Raw genomic sequence first — 19,130 nt, forward strand, 5'->3', positions numbered from 1 at the left:
CGTGAGTATCTGGGAAGTCTCCTATCTCCATAGAAACCTGAGGGTCTCAGATACACACTAAGCATCTGGTTTCTACTTGGGTTCTAGGGATCTGAACTCAGGTCCTCACACTTGTGCTACAAGTACTTTACCCACTGAGCCATTTCCCAAGCCCTAAAATCTTACCTTGATGTCTATAATACATGGATGCCTCATGCTGGTACCTGCTTATCTCCATTTTCCTGCTCACTTCATCCTAAGGGGACCAAAGGCACCAAAGGCCCTGGATGTAGGGAGGATCTCAGTCCTGGAAACTCTCATGTCTACACACAACATAGTTATTCATTATGAAGGAATGGATCCTTGTGAGAGAGAATTTGTGTTAAAGCAAGATGACAGCTTCAGCTGGCAATAGCTACTCCTGTTGGTCTCAAAGGGAGTTGCTTGACATGATAGGTCACTTCACAGAATTGTAGGTAAACTTGGCATGTGTGTAGTTACAATGTTGTCTTGCTCTAGGAGAAGACTGGGATGCAGGGGAATTTGGGCTAACTGACCATTTTCTGTGGACTGGGAAGATGGCAGAGTCATTAATGTGTTTTCCCTGTAGCATAAGGACTGACATTTAATTCTCAGAATTCCCTTGTGAAATAACTGAATGTGATAGGGCATTTGTTATCCCAGTGCTAGAGAAGTGAGACAGGAGCATCCTTGGAGCTCACTGGCAAGCCAACTGTCTTAGTCAGGGTTTCTATTCCTGCACAAATCATCATGACCAAGAAGCAAGTTGGAGAGGAAAGGGTTTATTCAGCTTACACTTCCACATTACTGTTCATCACCAAAGAAAGTCAGGACTGGAACTCAAGCAGGTCAGGAAGCAAGAGCTGATGCAGAGGCCATGGAGGCATGTTACTATTGGCTTGCTTCCCCTGGCTTTCTCAGCTTGCTTTCTTATAGAACCCAAGACTACCAGCCCAGTGGTGGCACCACCCACAATGGGCTCTCCCACCCTTGATCACTAACTGAGAACATGCCTTACAGCTGGATCTCATGGAGGCACTTCCTCAAAGGAGGCTCCTTTCTCTGTGATAACTCCAGCTTTTGTCAAATTGACACACAAAACCAGCCAGCACACCAGCCTAGGCTATCTGGGTGGGAAGCTCCAGGCCAGGAATAGACCTTGTATCATACAAACAGGATGGTCAGTGCCTAAGGAAGAATGCCTGCTCTGGACCTCTATCCTTCATATGTACACATGCACATGTTTGTACAGATGTGCCCATGCTAGCCCTCACACAAACACAAAAACACCATCTTTATTATCCAATCAGTGTATTCAAGATCCTACAGTAAGTGGAGCTTTGTGCTGAGTTTACCCCAAAAGGGTGTGTGTGTGTGTGTGTGTGTGTGTGTGTGTGTGTGTGTGTGTTGTGTCGAATTTCATAATGAAATTGCCAGAATGGACAGTAAACTGTGGCTAGCATAAGAAACTCTCATCGTTTAACAACCCCTATATAAGAAAGCAAGGTGTCTACTTTGCTAATGGCACAGAAATCCTTGAATCCAGATATACTAAGCATCTAACCTGTGGCATGACCAGCTTATGGAGGGAGCCTTGTCATAGAAGCAGGCAGAGCATGACTAAACAATAGATCATGCCTATTAGAGGGTTTCTCTTTATAATGGCAATAAACTTGGATGCAGGATGGCCTTCTGCAGACCTTTGCTAGAGAGGCTAAGAGGAATTCATCAAAAACAGATGGTGTGGGCTCTGAGCCTCACAGAATTGTCTGTCTCCCCAACAGTCAATCAAATCTAGCCACACAGACCTTCAGAGCTTCAGCTTGCTCCTTCCTCTGAGGTACTAAAGACCCACAGAGGAACCACATGGCCTCCTCATCTCACCCCTCCTCCCTCCTTTCCCAGACCTGCTTGGGAATAGGAGGGCTGGGCTCTGTAAGTGTACTGTGACTCTCTAGAGTTCACAGGGATTTTTCAGCTCTACTATCCTGGAGCTTTTGACTTGTTATTCCCAACCATCAGCAATGCTATGTTTTCCAGTTCCTTCCCTCTTGCCAAGCAGTGCTGTTGATGGATAGGATAAGATGTTTAAACATCCCAGTCATAACACAGCTGAGCATTCCCTAGCTGCTGCTCCTCCCCATCCTCCTCTTCCTCTTCTCCTTCTCCTTCCTCTTCCTCCCTCTTCCCTTCCTTCTCCTTCTCACTCTCATGTTTTTTCTTTGTCTTAGTGGTTTTTTCCGTTGCTGTGATAAAAATTCCTTGACAAAACAGCAGCTCTCAATGAGAAGACATTTTGATTTACACCTCTGGAGGGATAGAGTCATTCTTGATGGGGAAGATATAGCACAAGCAAGGCCGGCATGGTGCCAGGATCAGGAAAAAGTCTGGTCACATTGCATCCACATTTAGGAATCAGAGAGTGAACAGGAAGTGGGGCAGGCTATCAAACCTCAAAGCCTACCACCATTGTCTCACAAAGACATCTCCCTCTTAAAGGTTCCCCAACCTTCCCAAACAGTACCTCCAGCTGGTGTCCCAGCATTCAAGCATGTCAGCAATCCCCATCTCACTAGCAATTCACAACCATCTATTATTTCCCCTTCATAACCCTCCTTCTTGATGTGGCAAGCCTCTCCTCATGCCAAACTGCTGCTCTCTGATGTGAAGGAACTGGCGGTATCTTATACACATCTTTCGTGTCTTGTCCCCGTGAGGTAGTTTCTCAAGCAGCAGTTGCACATTCTGTATTATTCAACATGCAGTGACATCACTGTCACCCTCTTGGAAGGCCATGTTATGAAAATAGCTGAGGATGATATCAACACATATTCTTGATAACATCTTTCAATTTCTTACGTATTGTCCTTGGATCAAAATGCTGCAGTTTCTCATCACATTTTCTGCCAAATCTGGTTTATTATTCCTAAACAAAGAAGAAAGCCAAAAAGAAAAAAAAAGAAAGAAAGAAAAGTAAGTTGAAACTTCAAGGGCAGAATCCAAGGTGCTGAACTAATTTCTGAGCCTTCGTATCTTCCATATGCCACCCCAGGCATTTTAGGAATCAAAATAATGTGCTAGAAACAGAACTGAGCTTGAAACTGCTATACCTTAGGAGTGCAACACTTATTAATTCAGGGAATCTGTTCCTCCATCTCTATAGTTTGAGTCATATTCTTCCCCAATTTAGACTGCAATGTTGGAATGAGTCAGGGAGGGACCTCATAGCACCTGCCCTGACAAGTTTTTTTTTTTTTATATATCTGCAAAAGAGAAAAGCAGCGCTACCCTTTAACACTCTGTTGTGTGACCTTTCCTAGGGAGCTATGAATAAAGGTTTGTGCCCCACTGAAAGAGTACCAAGGATCAGCCAAAGAAACAGGTCGACATTGCCCTAGCTTAATGACCTGTGAGGTTATTGGGATCACTTAAAGGAATTATGTGTGTGCATGTGTGTCTGCTTGGGAGTATGTGCCTGTGTGTGTGTTCACAGAGGCCAGAACTGTTGGATCTTTTGGAACTACAGTTGCAGATGATTCTGAGATGCCTGTAGTTGTGATGGGAACTGAACCCAGGCCCTCCACAGAAACAGCAAGGTCTGCAGGACCATCTCTTTATCCCCAAGTTATTTTTAAATTTACTAATTTAGGGTGAGTAAGGATAGTAATCAATATATATTCTATATATGAAATTGTTAAATAACAAAATTAAAGTTTCTATCTTCACAAATTCTAAACTCGTTTACATTTTCTGTGTCACCTGTGTTCTTAATCTTCTTACATTGTTATGACACAATATTTGAACTTCTTTATCACTTTTGTTATGTCCTGTTGTGTTTTCATGTTCATTCAAGTCTAACTGTTTTCTAATTTTACCTTTAAATTGCAGAGCATATATTCATGTTCTGTTTAGTTTCAAAGACTTTAGACTTTTCTCTATGTATCTTCTGTTCCTCTCAGGCTTACTGCTACAATTTTCATAAAGTATATTTTGTACAGTTTCAACAAACCTTTAGTTTGCTGAAACATCTTTTATAATAACGAACATGCCCTACCTTGATGAATCTTTATGTGAAAAGAACGTAGATAATGCCCCTGGTAAAATAGAATTCAAATGCTACTTCCTGTCCTGCTCACCCGTCCCTTGTTCATGTCTGTATCTGTTCTATGCCTCAGAGCAGTCTTCTCCTTGTTTCAGGGTTAGCTTACGTCAGTGGCTCAACAATGTTGCATCATACATTTTAGAGTTCTAGGCTGTCAGCATTCACTCCTAGGATAAGCGGGTCTACTCGGTGAATAATAATATCCCTATAACACGTGGTCTTCATCCCGGAAGCATTTCTTTGGGAAGTTTACATGTTCTGATGTTAGTGTGGTACCTCCAGCTTTATTTTGATTAATTCATACATGTTGTTGTTATTTTACTTTGCATGTATCTGTTATGTGTAAATTGGATGTCTCTTAGTCTTTCCTGTTTAGTTTTTAGTTTTACTGATTCATTTATTCAATCAATCATTGATATTTTTGTTTTTAAAACCAGGTGCTACATAGCTCAGTACTCACTGTATAGACTAGGCTAGCCTTGAACTTCAAGCCCTGGCATTATAAGCATGTGTCACTACTTCTGGCTTAAAATGGATTTTCTTTTTAAAGATAGTATACAAACAAGGGGTGGTGGCATACAACTTTAATCCCAAAACTTGGAGGCAGAGGAAAACAGAGGCAGATCTCTGTGAATTCAAGGCCAGTCTGTGTGTAGGCACATATGTAGGGTATGTGTGCTTACATGTATATGTCTGCTTGTGTGCCTCTTTGTGTGTGTGTGTGTGTGTGTGTGTGTGTGTGTGTGTGTGTGTGTGTTTAGGTCCAAGGTTGATGTCAAGAATTCCCCTTGGTTATTCCAAGCAATGTCTTTCAGTCACATCTAGAGCTCACCAATTTATGGCTAGTCTTCGCCAGCCAACCTTTTCTGTGGATTATATGTCTCCCCTTGAAAGGCAGGAACTACAGGCAGTCCACCACCCCTACCCTGTATTCACATGATTTCTGGGATTGCAAACTCTGGTCCTCACATTTGTGGGACAAGTGGTTAACCATGGAAATTAACGTTTACAGCATCGTCAGGCTGTTTGTGTTCCTCTCAGGAGCCTAAGGACAGTGGTTCACCGTCTCTTAGCTTTCATGGTTTCTAACATGCAGTCTGCTATCCATCTTGGTTTCCCTGGAGCGTGTCTTGTCGGGTTCTCTCAAGATTTTACCCCACATTTTCAAGCATTTGATTGATGTGTGTCTTGTGTGAATTTTCTCCATTTTGGTCTGGCTAGGATTAATTGAGTTTCTTGGATGTTCAATTTTATGGTTATTTATTAAATTTAGTAACATTTATAGTTATTTTTCATTTCTCTGTTTTCTTTGCTTCCATAGCTTTAGGGGAGGCTATTTACCTACTTAGTATAGACTCCCAGGTCACCGACACTCAGCCGTTCTTTACAATTTTGTTCCTGCCGTTGTTCCTGTCTTTTATTTTGAGCCACTTATTTTATCTTCAAACTCACGGCTGATTCTGCTGTATCTGGCATCTCTGTTACTAATCCCATGCAATGTAGTTCTCATTTGCATGCAGCTTCGTGTGGTGATGATTTCCGTGTGGTTGTCTTGACGATTTTGATCCATCCTGATTGAGTACGATTTTTACTTTATATCTCCTTATATTTTTATAGTGTTACCAATAACGATTTCAAGTTCTCATTTATTAACTTCAGTATCTCTGTCACTTTTCTGTTTCTTCTGGTTTAATTCTCTCCTGAGAATGACTCCCAGTCATCTGCTCTTTTGTATGCCTGATGATTTTTTTTGTCGGTTACAAGCGAATGTGAATTACACCTTGTTGTCTTTCTGTACATCTCTGGACTTTGTTCTGGAACACACTTTGGGTATTAGTACAGAGGTTTGCTTTTTCCAGGCTTGCGTCCACGATCTGCTGTGACAGGTGTAGGGAGCTTTCATTCTGAGTATGATTTAATTTCACTCTTGAGGTTTGAACTCTCTTCAAATTCTGTGTTCCTCATATTGAAAGGACTCACCTCTTCCAATGGTTGAAATGTCTTATTATTTTCTGTCTTATGTGAGCTCCAGGAATTATGCAACCTAGTGCATCATAGTAATTGCCTGTGTGATCCGAGCCTCACCTCACACATGTGCTGCATTCGGACAACACTGTAAGGAGAGCTCTGCTACCAGCTTTTCTCTCCAGTGCACTGCCCTGCCAATCCTAGCTGCCAGGTCCCTTTTCCCTTAATGTCTGCATTATCTCTTCAATCCAACAAGACCTCCAGGCTCGATAGGAATTCTCTCTCGAAGTTCAGAAACCAAATCCAGGCAATTGTCTGAAGAAATTATAAGCCCAACTTCATTTTGATTCAGAGATCAAGTTCTGTGCACCCTGCTATCCAATTTACAAAGACAGCATGGCCTCTCTCTCTCTCTCTCTCTCTCTCTCTCTCTCTCTCTCTCTTTCTCTCTCTCTGTGTGTGTGTGTGTATGTGTGTGTGTATATGTGTACAATGCACATGTATGTGGGGGTATGTGAATGCAACCATTGTATTCATATATGGATGAATGTATATGGGTGTCTGTATTATGTGCATGTGCATATGCGTGGGTATATATGTATATCCATATAAATGTATAAGTGTATGTATGTATGGGTTTGAGTATTAGTATATGCATATGTGTGTGTCTGTGTGTGTGCATTAGAGAGAGAGGAGAGAGAGGGGGGGGGGGGAGAGAGAGAGAGAGAGAGAGAGAGAGAGAGAGAGAGAAAGAGAAAGAGGGAGAGAAAGAAAGAGAGATCCTCAGTAAACATTTTATTAGTTGCTAAGTTGACAGGTCTGACTCTTTGCATGAATCTTGATTTGTATGCTTCTTGCCAAATAAAGCTCCTTAGAATCCTTTTCCACAGCATCCCACCACTAATTTATTTTCTTTCCTCACTTCTCTCATGTGCCTTATCAAAGCAGATGCTATCCAGGCAGGTGAGATGGGGAGTAGAGGCAAGTGTCTATAGAATGTATCAAGCTTGATATGGGGTAGAAGAGATTTAGAGAGGGAGAATTGCCCATAATAGCTATCAGTGTTTATCAGATCCAAGGAGATAACTGTTCAGTTTTCACTTTGTTTTGTCAAGACAGCTAGAGTGACTGAAGGGAGGGGGGAGGAGGGAGAAGGGGGAAGAGAGAACAGCAATTGAATGGTGACAAGGATAACCTTTTAGGGCAGCAATGTTGTACATTCTCCATGGGGAAAACATAAGTTACTCATCTGGGAATGTAATAAGTGTGTTCACTATGTAGAATCAGTAAACATCATCCATCTAGACCTTTAAAATGCCTTTACATAAGTACCAGTTTGAAAGTGGATTAAAGGATGCACAGATGCAGCTCTATTATAATCAGGTTGTGAGGGAAAGAACTAAGAAGAGATAAGAATAACAGGAAAAGAGCGGAGATAAATTGGCTTTTCTATGATTAGAAAGAATGATGAACAAGGGGCAGGGCTGGAACAAACCATTGTGGGTCTACATTTGTATGGTACTTTAGAAAGTTCTGCTGATAAAATTAATTTTACTGAGTACTGGGGAGATGGCTCAATAGAATAAGCACTTGCTGCACAAGCAGGAGGACCTGAGTTCAACTCCCCAGATCCCAGATAAAAGCCAAACAGGGTAACAAATGTCTGGAATACGATCTCATCTATAGCAAGATTGAAGGTAGAGACAGAATTCCCAAAAGCTCCTATGCCAGTTAGACTGGCATATGCAGTACAAACAAGATACCTCACACAAATACACATGTTTTAAAACTTTTTTTATTTAAGGCTGATGTTTCTTCTGTTAAGAAAATGCCATGCTAAGAAGACCAAAACTTTAGCTCTGAGTTGGAAAACGGAAGGGGTACCCGTTGCTTTGTAGAGAGCTGAGAAAGCTGCCTCAGATTCTCTCACACATGAGGACTGTGTGCTGTAATTGACAGATAACTAAAGAATTGATCTAGGCATCTGGGATCCACATCCATTCCTAGGTCATTGATGGAGAACCAGTAAAAGCCTGTCCATTAGGCTACACTTGACTATCGTGGTGAATATTGCATAGAAGTCTAGGCATTGTTTTCTAAGACAGGTGCATTACTGTAGCAAGATATGAAGGGGTCAGGACCTAAACTCAGAATTTTGAGGGGATGATAGCATAGAGATCAATCTTTAATTTTGTGAGATCAAGAAAGATTCAAGGGACATAGGGGTGGCTCAGTTGATAAAGTGTTATCTGAGCATGCATGGGAATATAAGTTTGATAGTCATCTCCCATGTAGAAGCTAGCCACCTCAGTACATACCTGTAATCTCATTGTTTGGGGGGCAAAGATAGAAATGTTTTTGTACCTTGCCAATCTAAACAAATTGGCAAACCATAAGGTTCAGTAAGAGATCCTGTCTCAAAAACTAAGATGTAGAGAGAATGAGAAAGACACACAGTGTTCTTATTTTCCTTCTTTGCCCACATGTACATACACAAGGATACACAAACCCCCTCACACAATCAATAGAGATTCAAAGAGTTATATAGAAAATCCCAGAATAGCCATCCACAGAACAATGCCAGAAGCCATCCATCAATAGCAGGAAGGAACATGCCTTAAAAGGGTTCATTGTATATATAAATGGAAAGAAGATTTCTGAGGGTAAGGTCTACAGGACATTTAGAACCTTTTCTAGTTTATATCCTTCAGTGACATCCTACTAAAATACTTTGTGATACCCCTGCCCAAAATATTAGTTCTGAAGGGTACTGACCCAGCCTCGGGTGTTTCTTTTGTATATTTGTTGAAAATAACTTCCCCTTTATGTTTACAAAGGGCTTTCATTATCCACTTTTTGCCTTTAAAATTTTAGTATAAGTTTTGTGTGTGTGTGTGTGTGTGTGTGTGTGTGTTAGCACATTCATCATACAGTATGCATTTTGAGATCAGAGGATAACTTAGGGGAGTCAGTTCTCTCCTACGACCTTGTCAAGGCAAGCTTTTCCATTATTCCTGTTGTCTGTATACTCCAGGGTACATCCATAGACTTCTGAGGAATTTGCCTATCTCCATTTTCCAACTCACAGTAGGAGTACTGTCCTTACAGATGTGTGCTACTGTTGTATAGGGCTTTTTGCATGTTACATGAATCAAATTCAGGTGATCAGGCTTGCATCACTTTTGCTTGCTGAGCCATCTTACTGGCCTTTCTTTTCAATGTTTTATTTGCTCTTAATGTTCTACTATTTTGCTATACCCACTCCCTATATGATAGTGAATCGAATTCCCAACATCTGGTGTTTTTCATGCCAAAGAAAGCTCAAAGGATCGGAAAACAAATGCACATTCTCCTACACATTCTTCAAGCCTCCGAAGGCTTAAACTCGGCTTGAACTTAGAGATTGAAGAGGATTTTCAAGCATCCCAAGCCATCATGCTGAATTTAACCTTCTAGAAGGTCATCTTCATGCCACAGCCAAAAGTTACCAAATGACTGGCGATGAATCACCACTTTAATTTTTTCTTTTTTGCACTGCCTGAAAAAACTGTGGAGCAAACTTAAAACAAATAACCTATGTTTAATGGATAGGGTTTTGGCAACTGGTTTGGATTTTTTTTTTTTGTAAGCTTATTTCAGCCAGACAGATGACGAGAGGGATGTGCAAATAAAGAAATCTGTGCTCCCGTCTGTGGTTTAAGTTTTATTGCCAGGACCACACTATGTTACTTAAAGATGTGTACAAACCTGGAGATGATGCTTACCAAGACGCATTTATATGACCACTTGGGTTATAGACAAATTAGGAAATTGTGCCAAATAATAAGATGGCTGCTGAGTTGTGGTGGATTTTCATTGTGTTTGGCAGAGGGGTGTGTGTGTGTGTGTTTATGTGTGTGTGATTAGCTAATTCTCAAGTGCTGTATACTTTATTTATTTGAACAAGGTCCCTAACTGTTTTAGAATTCACCAATTGTGCTAAACTGTCTGTTCAGCAAGCTCCAGGGCTGCCTCTTCCTCCATCTCCATACCGTCACAGCTGGCTTTCAGCTAAAGGTTTTATAGATATAGCAGCAGTTTTCAAAGTGAAAACAGAGAGAGATTTGGGGTTCATGTTTTCTGTTTTCCTGGGGATCTTTAGGTGTTAAAGATAGAAAGTGATTACTAATATAATTCATTTGAATCTACAAGGGACTAGGTCATTGCAATGAAACAGTCATAGCCTGGGTCTGACTAATGTATGATCCAAAATCCAACACGCTTCTCAGGTTTTGGAAATGCAGATATAATCCTCAAAAAGTTATATGCATAGAAACTTGGGAGACAGCTCAGTCTGGAAAGTTTTCATCTTGTAATTGTAAGGACTCTAGTTCAATCTCTAATATCTGATGTAAAAAAAGGCAAAGCAAAACAAAACAAAGAGCCAACCGTGGTGGCACAAGCTTCTAATCTCAGCTCTGGAGAGATAGAGATAGGTGGATACCTGGGGCTCTCTGGCCAAACAGCCTAGCTACTAGTGAAAGACCCTGTCTCAAAGCCAAACCAAAGCACCTAAACAAATACAGGGTGGACAGCACTGAAAGAACAGTAGGCAAGGTTGGTTTCTGACAATAACTTGCACACACAAACACACACACATTGAACAGGTCTACATAGAGCATATGCACATATAGTATGCATACATACAGAAACATATAAAAGTCTTCTGATTTTGGAGTGTTTCTGATTTTGGAGTGTTTCTGATTTTGAATCTTCAGAGAATTAGAAGGCTATGTGAATATTGAAAACCCTCTGAAGCCATTTTGGTAAGGGATATCCAACCTATGTAATGCCTCAGAACACATCTCAGGACACAGTGACAGGTCACTGACTACAAATGATGTAAGCTATTTTTCAACTGTTCCCTGTAACATCCCAAGCCTAACTAAAGGCAATGTCATATACTCAATTTCTTTGTTGTTGTTGTTGTTGTTGTTGTTGTTGTTTTTAATGACTGGCACAATACAGCTTTTAACCAACTACCACTATTCTGCTCTATATTCATTAATTGCTAATTAATACTTCTGGTGTACTCATTCACAAGGATTTAGTTACCAAAGGTAATTGGTTAAGATTGGTTCAGTGGTTAAGAGCATTGAGTGTTCTTCCAAAGGACCAGGGTTCAATTCCCAGCTCCCACATAGCAGCTCACAACTGTCTGGAACTTGTGTTCTAGGGGATCCTATGCCATATAACAGACATGCATGCAGGAAAAAAACCATTGTACATAAAATATAAATAAATAAATCAGTTTTAAAAAAGAATATATTTTAAAAAATAAAAAGATGAATTATTTAGTAAAATGTACCTTGAAGCCACAAACAGTGTCACACCAGCTTCAAGGACACCTTGGCTTGCTTTGGATGCCTAAGTATACAGTTGTTAAGTATCTGCAGAAACCTTCTGTCCCTACCCACAGCTGCTAATGGAGACTTACTAAGCACCTCTGCATTGTCCACAATTTCCATAACTGAGTAAAGAAATGAACTCTGATGATGGAAGTCAATTATCCCTTGATTTTTTTTCTCCCAAACCAGCAAGAAACCAAGTAGGTCTGCAAATCTAATCCTTCCAACCCAATGTATATGGTCTCCAGTTTTATTCTTCTGAGTCTTCAGATTCACCTTGTTTATTTATTTGTTTCTTGGTTTACTTTATGCATATGTGTACTTGAATACTTGCAGACATGTGTGTGTGTGTGTGTGTGTGTGTCTGTATGTGTGTGTCTGCATGTGCATGTCTGTGTTCAGGGGATTGGTGAGTGTACATGTCAATGTGGTTCGTGAGCATGCGCATATAGGTATGTGTGCTTATGTGTATGAACACCACAGGCTGACAAGAGATGTCTTCCTCCACTGCCTTCTGACTTATTTTTTTATATAAGGTCCCTCAGTGAACCTGAAGCTCACCAGTTAGTCTAACTGTCCAGGGAGCTCCAGGGGTCCTCCTGTCTCCACCATCCCAGCTCTGTGCCTCCACACCCAGAGTTTTACCAAATTCAGATCTCTGTACTTACCTGGCAGACATTCCTAAATGCGGTGTCTCCCTGCACATAAATGGAGAGTTTGTATCTAATACATGAACTTAATAGCTTAAAAAGCTCCATAGGAGACAGTTCTCAAAACCTTTCCTTCCTGCCACCGTCCTACACAGGACCTCCATTTCCTGTTTGTCCCTGAGCTACTCTTGACCTATCCAATAAGGTCACTTCCTTCACTCCTGAAGTCTGTGCCAGACGAGACACTTAAGCTGAATCATTTTAGAGAGGTCATTTCAGAAATGTCTGTATCCTGTTCTGAGAAAAGAAAGCATATCCATCCCTTTGCAAACCAACCACCCCCAGTGTGGTCTCTGTGTCAGGAAAGGAAGACTCTGAATCCATTACTTTGCAGGATCCCTCCAGTCCTGCCCCTGGCCAGCCGCAGTGCACCCCTGATGTTCTGGGATAAGGAGTGAACAAGTGGCCTGTGTCCTGAGACCTGGATTTTTTTTCAAAGAGTCATCTGGCTTTTGTTTTAATTTCAGCCTTGAAATGACTAGTCTTCTGTGCCCCACATCATTCTGTGAAATTCCTGGAGGTTGTCAGTAGTGACAGGTATAAGAGTTTGCATTTAGAGACCAATAGGAGACAAATGGGGTGATGGGAATAGATGAGAGAGTAAGCCAAGGCCAGAGATGTAATTGGTGACCTGGGAAGACCGAAGCCTGCTGGAACACTGAATGACCCAACCCTTGAACTCATTAGCAAGGCACCTCTGGCAGCCACGTTCACAAATACAGATATGAACTTGACATCTGTCTAGGGCAAGACCAAGTCAACTCATTGAAAATTCCAAGCAGGCTTGGTCCTGTGAACTTTGTTCTTCCTACAGCCGTTTAATTATTTTATGAGTTCTTACAATTCTCTGAGAGGGGGAGAAAATAACTTCCCTCAGAAGTACAGTATCCAACACTTTTTTAAGTTACAATCTTTTTGTGAGCTACAGGAAACTAATAGCACTTTAAAGAAACTACAGAAAGACGCATCAGCACTTTCAATACAATCCTGGCTTCCCAAGGTAGACAGATTCTGAAGGAATTTGCTTGAGGGTGAAACTCTGGCATCTGCCCGAGCCCCTGCCTGTCCACAGCTCATTTCATCTGATCTTACACAGGACACCTTCACGTCCTCCACATTGGCCATCTGGGATCTTTAGAAATTAAAAAGAAAATGTTGTTATTAACAAGTACGTTCTGAGTTTGTCTATGCATATAGAGCCCTCTGAGAACTTAGAAACTCAAAGAGCCCTGTTTACAGCTTGTGGTCTGACAATACTGTGTGCTAATGGGGAAGGAAAGGAAGGGACAGATGCCAGAAAATTCCAGTCCAATGGCACCAGACATAGAGTTCCTTCACTCGTTTTGTAACTCAAATTTGTCCTCAGTCCTATCTGCAACTGCCACTAAGCCTTTTTGGAGACCTAACAGAAACATCCAGACTTAGGGGTTGGAGATCTCTGAAGGTAAAGCTGATAGTCTGTCTTCCTTTGCTGTGTCTGTATATGCTCATATATGTGTAAGTGTACCACATAAACAGGTGGAGGCCCTAAGTTTGATCTATTCCTCAGTGGCTCTCCACTTCATCATCCATATGAAGATGGGAACTGAGCTTCGCTCCACTCAGTATATCCTGTGAAACCTGAGCCCATTTTTATACAAGGACACAGTTTCTATATTAGATACTTCTCTGTTGCTTTGATAAAGTATTATGACCAAGGCAACTTACAGAAGGAAGAGTTTATTTGGGCTTACAGTTACAGGGAGGTGAAAGTCTATCCTGGCAAGCAGGCATATAGCAGCAAGTGACAGGCACAGCAGCAGGGGCTGAAAGATAAGAGCTCACTTCTCAACCATAAGAGTATGAAGCAGAGAGCGTGACCTGGAAGGATGGCAAGACTACTTATGCACAAAGCCCAGCCCCGGTGTTGTACTTTTTCTAACAAGGCTCCACCTCCCAAAGGTTCTATGACCTCCCCAAAATGGCACCACCAACTGAGACCAAGTGTTGGAATGCTTGAGCCAATGGAGGGTGTGTCTCATTTCAACAACCACCGATTCCTAACTTCCAAAATCATCTTCCTTTTGTTTTACTTCTGTATTGAAAAGTCCTCAGTATGTTACTGCTTACAATGAAGTTTAAGGAGGAGAGGGGAGTGATGGGCATGTTGGAGTTGACAGCTAAATGAGATTGTGTGCAACATTTATAGATGCCTCTCTGGTCTGTCCTAACATGTAATCAGCACACTGACCCATGGTACCATTTATTATCCCATTCTTTTCTATCCTGTAGTATGACGGTGCCGATCTAAATTCCAGAGCTTGGTTAAAGATCAAATTTTAATATGTGTGGTAGCCTACAGCTTGAGCCCCATCTTGTGCGGAAACCCTACTCAGTTGGCTGCCATACTAAAAGGCACTGTTCCATAAAGCACTGGAGACATGGCAGCTGGTAAACACAAAGATCATGTCATAGATATTCCATCCCACACTGTGTTCAAAACAGTGCTAAGTTGCTCCTCCTACCCACTCCTAGGCTTACAAGAGGCTCATAAGATGACAACAAGGATATTTCATGCTATCATAGTGTTCATTATGATTTTATCATGTGATCAGAAACTCTATGTGACAATCATATTTTGAAGACTATCTCATTAGATTTCGTAAACCACATTTCCACCTTAGAAATTAAATAAAAAATAAATTTTGTCAGAAATGTCCTACATAAACTTCTTCTGAAGATAAGATATAATTTAATGAATGTGTCATATACATGGTAAGTATGAATATATATGATATGTATGTATATGGTAAACATATATACCATAAATATACATGCATAATTGAGGACGACACCAGACACTGACTTCTAGACTTAACACACACACAAGTAGAGACACATACATATACACAAACATACATGAACACACAAACACAATAGGTTTTGATGAGTGTTTTCACTGCATAAAGTAATAAGGGCAGAGTAGCCCTACCCCTTCTCAATGAGTGTCTAGGAAACACAAATTGCGTAGCTATTCCTGCTCTGACCCCTAAGTACGTTTGGAATAACCTGTCTTCATTGTCCAGTCTAGAGGCCGAGGACTGTCAGCTGCCGAGTGGTAATACTTCATGCAGGAGACACGCTGTCCCCTCTGTCAGAACAGCACTCCAGTCTGTTACATGTGCTCATTACTCACTTTATTTCAGTTAATAAACTTCACCTAATTGAAGCTGTATGAGTCCCTGACTGAAATAAAGATAATCAAAAATAATCGTCAGTCTCTAACGGTGCCTTTTTTGGCTCTTGTCACTCTGGAGACCCATCTAGTGTGTATGGGCATGCAACTGTGGCCACTCACCATGGACCATTATGTGGAGAAGACAGCTTCATATTCAATTAAAGCTCATCTTCATGCAATTCGCTGGCTATTTAACACTGCTTTCAAGTGTATTGTTTTTCTTTTATATTATTATAATTATTATCCTCATCATTATTATCACTATTATTATTGTGTGTGCATATCCACACAGTGCTGGGGGTGGGAGCATGTAGGGCTTACTAGGCATGTGGAGGACAGAAGAAAACTCTGTGGAGTTGTGGGCACATGCAGGTCACCAAGCTTCCAAAATGAGTAAAGGCCTTTTCCCACTGAGCCATCTCAGCTGCCCTGGCCTTTATCTAAATTCTAAAGAGTTCCTTCAGGGTGCCTCCTTTCCTCCAGATCACATCCAAATAACAACCGTCTTCTTATCTTCTTCTGTCAGCAAGCCTCAGGGATTGGCCTTTCTCTAAGTCTCTAATTTTCCTCTGTGTTTCTCTGTCAGAATCGAACTGCCAGATGAGAACATTGGACAGTGGGATTGGAACCTTCCCCCTCCCAGACTCAGGAAACCGCTCAATGGGACGATACATGTGCCAGCAGGACTCCCCAGAGGCCACTGATCCCCTCCTGCCTCTCCAGCCAGCCCCTTCCATGGCATCCCCTGCCAGAGCCCAAACCCTTGACCGTGAAGTGCCTTCCTCCACAGACAGCCAGAGCTCCTCGGAGACCACCATCATCCATTCCATATCTGACCCCAGCACGATGGCCAGAGGGATGAGAGCCTCACAGAGTCACCTTCCCAAGACCACCTCCTCAGGTAAAGTGTCATTTACTTTTCTATGAGATTGTGTGCCCCCCCCCAATTCATAAGAACATGTTTGCAGATGTACCCATGAAACTACCCAGCAGAAGACAAGCCACTCAGTGATCTCTGCCCCTACTGAAACACAGACTCATGTAAATCTCGGAACACCCTCAACCAACTCCTGTGAGACTTTATTGGAGGCTGGGGAGATGGCTCAGTGCATGTAAGTGCTTGAGTTCGCAAACGCTAGAACTCTAGTTAGTTCCTAGAACCCATGTTAAAAATATCATGTCTGGAATCTCCGTGCAGAATTATAAAAAGGCCAATCCCTAGGGCTTGCTGGCCAGCCAGTCTGGACAAATCAGCTAAGTCCAAGATAGAGAGAGAGCATCTGCAAAGTGCCTGAAGAGTAATAGCCAGAGTTTCTGTCTCTTCTCTGTATACACGTGTGTGTGCATACATACACACATGCGTGCATGTATAACCGCCCCGATGTGAACATGTAATACTCAAAAATATACACACGTACACTAACTGACAAAATGACATTATCAACTTTTAATGTTAAAGAGTAGACATTAATTAATAGAAGGAAACATCATACGATAGATGGCTAGCTACATAAATGGATGAAGAAGTAAAGCATGCCGTATATGTTCATGGGATTTTATCCTAAAAAATAACTTCACATGGAATATATTATAGTATATGTTATACATATACATATACATATACATATACATATACATATACATATACATGGATGGTATGGATGGAGAGGTGACTCAGCAGTTAAGAGTGTATAGTGGTCTTGAAGAGGACCTGAGTTCAGTTCCCAGAACCTTGACTGGGCAGCTTACAACTGTCCATAGCTACAACTCCATGGGATGCAGTGCCCTCTTTTGGCTCCTACAGGTACCGTACTCATGTGTGCATACATGCACAGAGACACATCTATATGGATAATTAAAATTAAAAGAAATCTTTTTAAAAAGGATAAATTGAATATAGAACCACAATTTAGCCCCCGTCCAATGATGTTCCTGAACTGTGTGCCCTCTAACCCAGAAACTGTAAGTCTCCTGACATATTTCTACCTCATTCCTGTACATTTACATGCTGCTGAGCTATAAAGATTCAGCTTGATTCATCAGCAGCAGATTGTGTGTTGACTGCAGAGGAAAGTAGCTCGCCTTCCCATGGAGACCTGCCTGCAGTCCGTGGAAAGAAGCTTTTATGATTAAAGACAAGGCCAAGCTGAGGGGCAAAGTATTTTTTTTCATTGTTCCCTCGATTAAAAATATTTATTGCACACCAGGGTGATGCTCAATACTTCCTAACATGTGTGGCTTCTGTGGCTTTGACAGTATGTGTATAAGCACAACACTTCGGCCTGGGAACCTAAATGCTTGTGTTTATGGCTAGAAGATCAGAAAGGAGCTGTGTATGGAGTATGGAGGTTATCCTATGGGTTTCTGAGAAACTAGAAGAGAAGGCTGTTAATTAAACAGGTTTGAATGGACGTATCAGACTGTTCCTGTGACTAAACTCTTCACACATTAATAGCAATGGCCAAGGGGCCTCATCGGGACTCACGCTCCTTCCAAGCCAAGGTTACATTTTTAAAGGCCATAATGCATATTATTTTTGAAATAAGTGCAGTGTTAATTAATGGCACAGCCTCCAGAGCTTCAGGGGCGAAATCTTAGTTATAGATTATGTGCTCTATGCCTGAATAGTCGCATGTGTGACCTCAATTCGGCAGCGGGCTGCCGAGTAGACTCCATGATTAAACACTGTCATTATAACAAATTGAATAGAAACCACAAGCTTTGAATTGCTTCATAAGAAGGGGACAGGAAGGAGATTGTTCTGATCTTGCCACTTACATTTGCTGCATCCAAATCCCAAGGGTTGTGTCTTAATTAAATTGTCACAAAGAGTTGTAAAAGGCGGTATATGGGAGAGAGTGAGGTGAGCAGACAGGAGGCCATCTTGGGGTTACCCATCCTGAGGTTTCCTGTCTGTGACATCCACAGAAGCAAGGCTGCTCTCTGGTGCTTTTCTTAGTGACCATTTGTTAGGTGAAAAATTGTGCAGTGCAGAAGTTTGGGGAGCAAAAGGAAAATGGGATTCCATTTCCTTCCTTCCCAGCAGGCACTTCCTGTGTGATTTACACGGTTGAACATAGCCTTTTCTTATCCCCATTTGAAACCTGGAGGTATCTGAACACATCTCACAGTGTCAATGGAAGCCTCACTAACTACCTTTTTCCTTACCTGAAGAAATTGCTACGGAGGGCTGTGTGGCATATTCTCTTGATAATTAGGGTTTATTTTTAAAACTTATTTTTTTAAAGTTTTCATACAAGTATATATTGTGTGTTGTGCCTACTCTTCCTCAGAATCCCTTCCTTCCCTTTCCCTTCTCTCTCCTATGACTCCCTGTGGCCATCTACATACTTCCCTGTCTATACTTATGCCATCTGTGAATATATGACTTTGTGTAGCTATAGAAAAATCTAAGAATCTTTCTAAGATTGGCACAATTGGCTTAATATTGATTTCTGTTCGCATTATTTTCCAGAAAATTACTTGGTTTCATTCTTCTTGTGTATGTTTTGTTGGATGTACTATATCTAGCCATATGTATTTATGTGTGTATGTTTATTTATCTATATCTATAAAAATATATGCTATAATAGGGCATTCGCGTATAGAACACCTTCCTTCCTCATCCTGAAAGGGGAGTTACCATTAGGATCCTTCAGCTTCACCTACAAACACATGGAAAAATATGCTCAATTTCAGTAGCCGTCAGAGAATTGCAAGTCAAAAACACAGTTAGAATAACAGTC

The 19,130-nt window shown here is 41.3% G+C and overlaps 1 protein-coding gene across 1 annotated transcript in view; it reads left to right on the forward strand.

The window, feature by feature from the left end:
- The window catches only part of Nckap5 (NCK associated protein 5), a 698,067-nt gene extending 681,756 nt beyond the window's left edge, over positions 1-16,311 (forward strand). The window contains 1 exon segment of the mRNA XM_028771521.1: positions 15,971-16,311. Coding sequence (XP_028627354.1) covers positions 15,971-16,311 — 341 coding nt within the window.
- Positions 16,312-19,130: the final 2,819 nt, after the last annotated feature.

This window comes from Grammomys surdaster, unplaced genomic scaffold, assembly GCF_004785775.1.
Source record: "Grammomys surdaster isolate TR1022 unplaced genomic scaffold, NIH_TR_1.0 208, whole genome shotgun sequence".
NCBI classification, from domain to species: Eukaryota; Metazoa; Chordata; class Mammalia; order Rodentia; family Muridae; genus Grammomys; species Grammomys surdaster.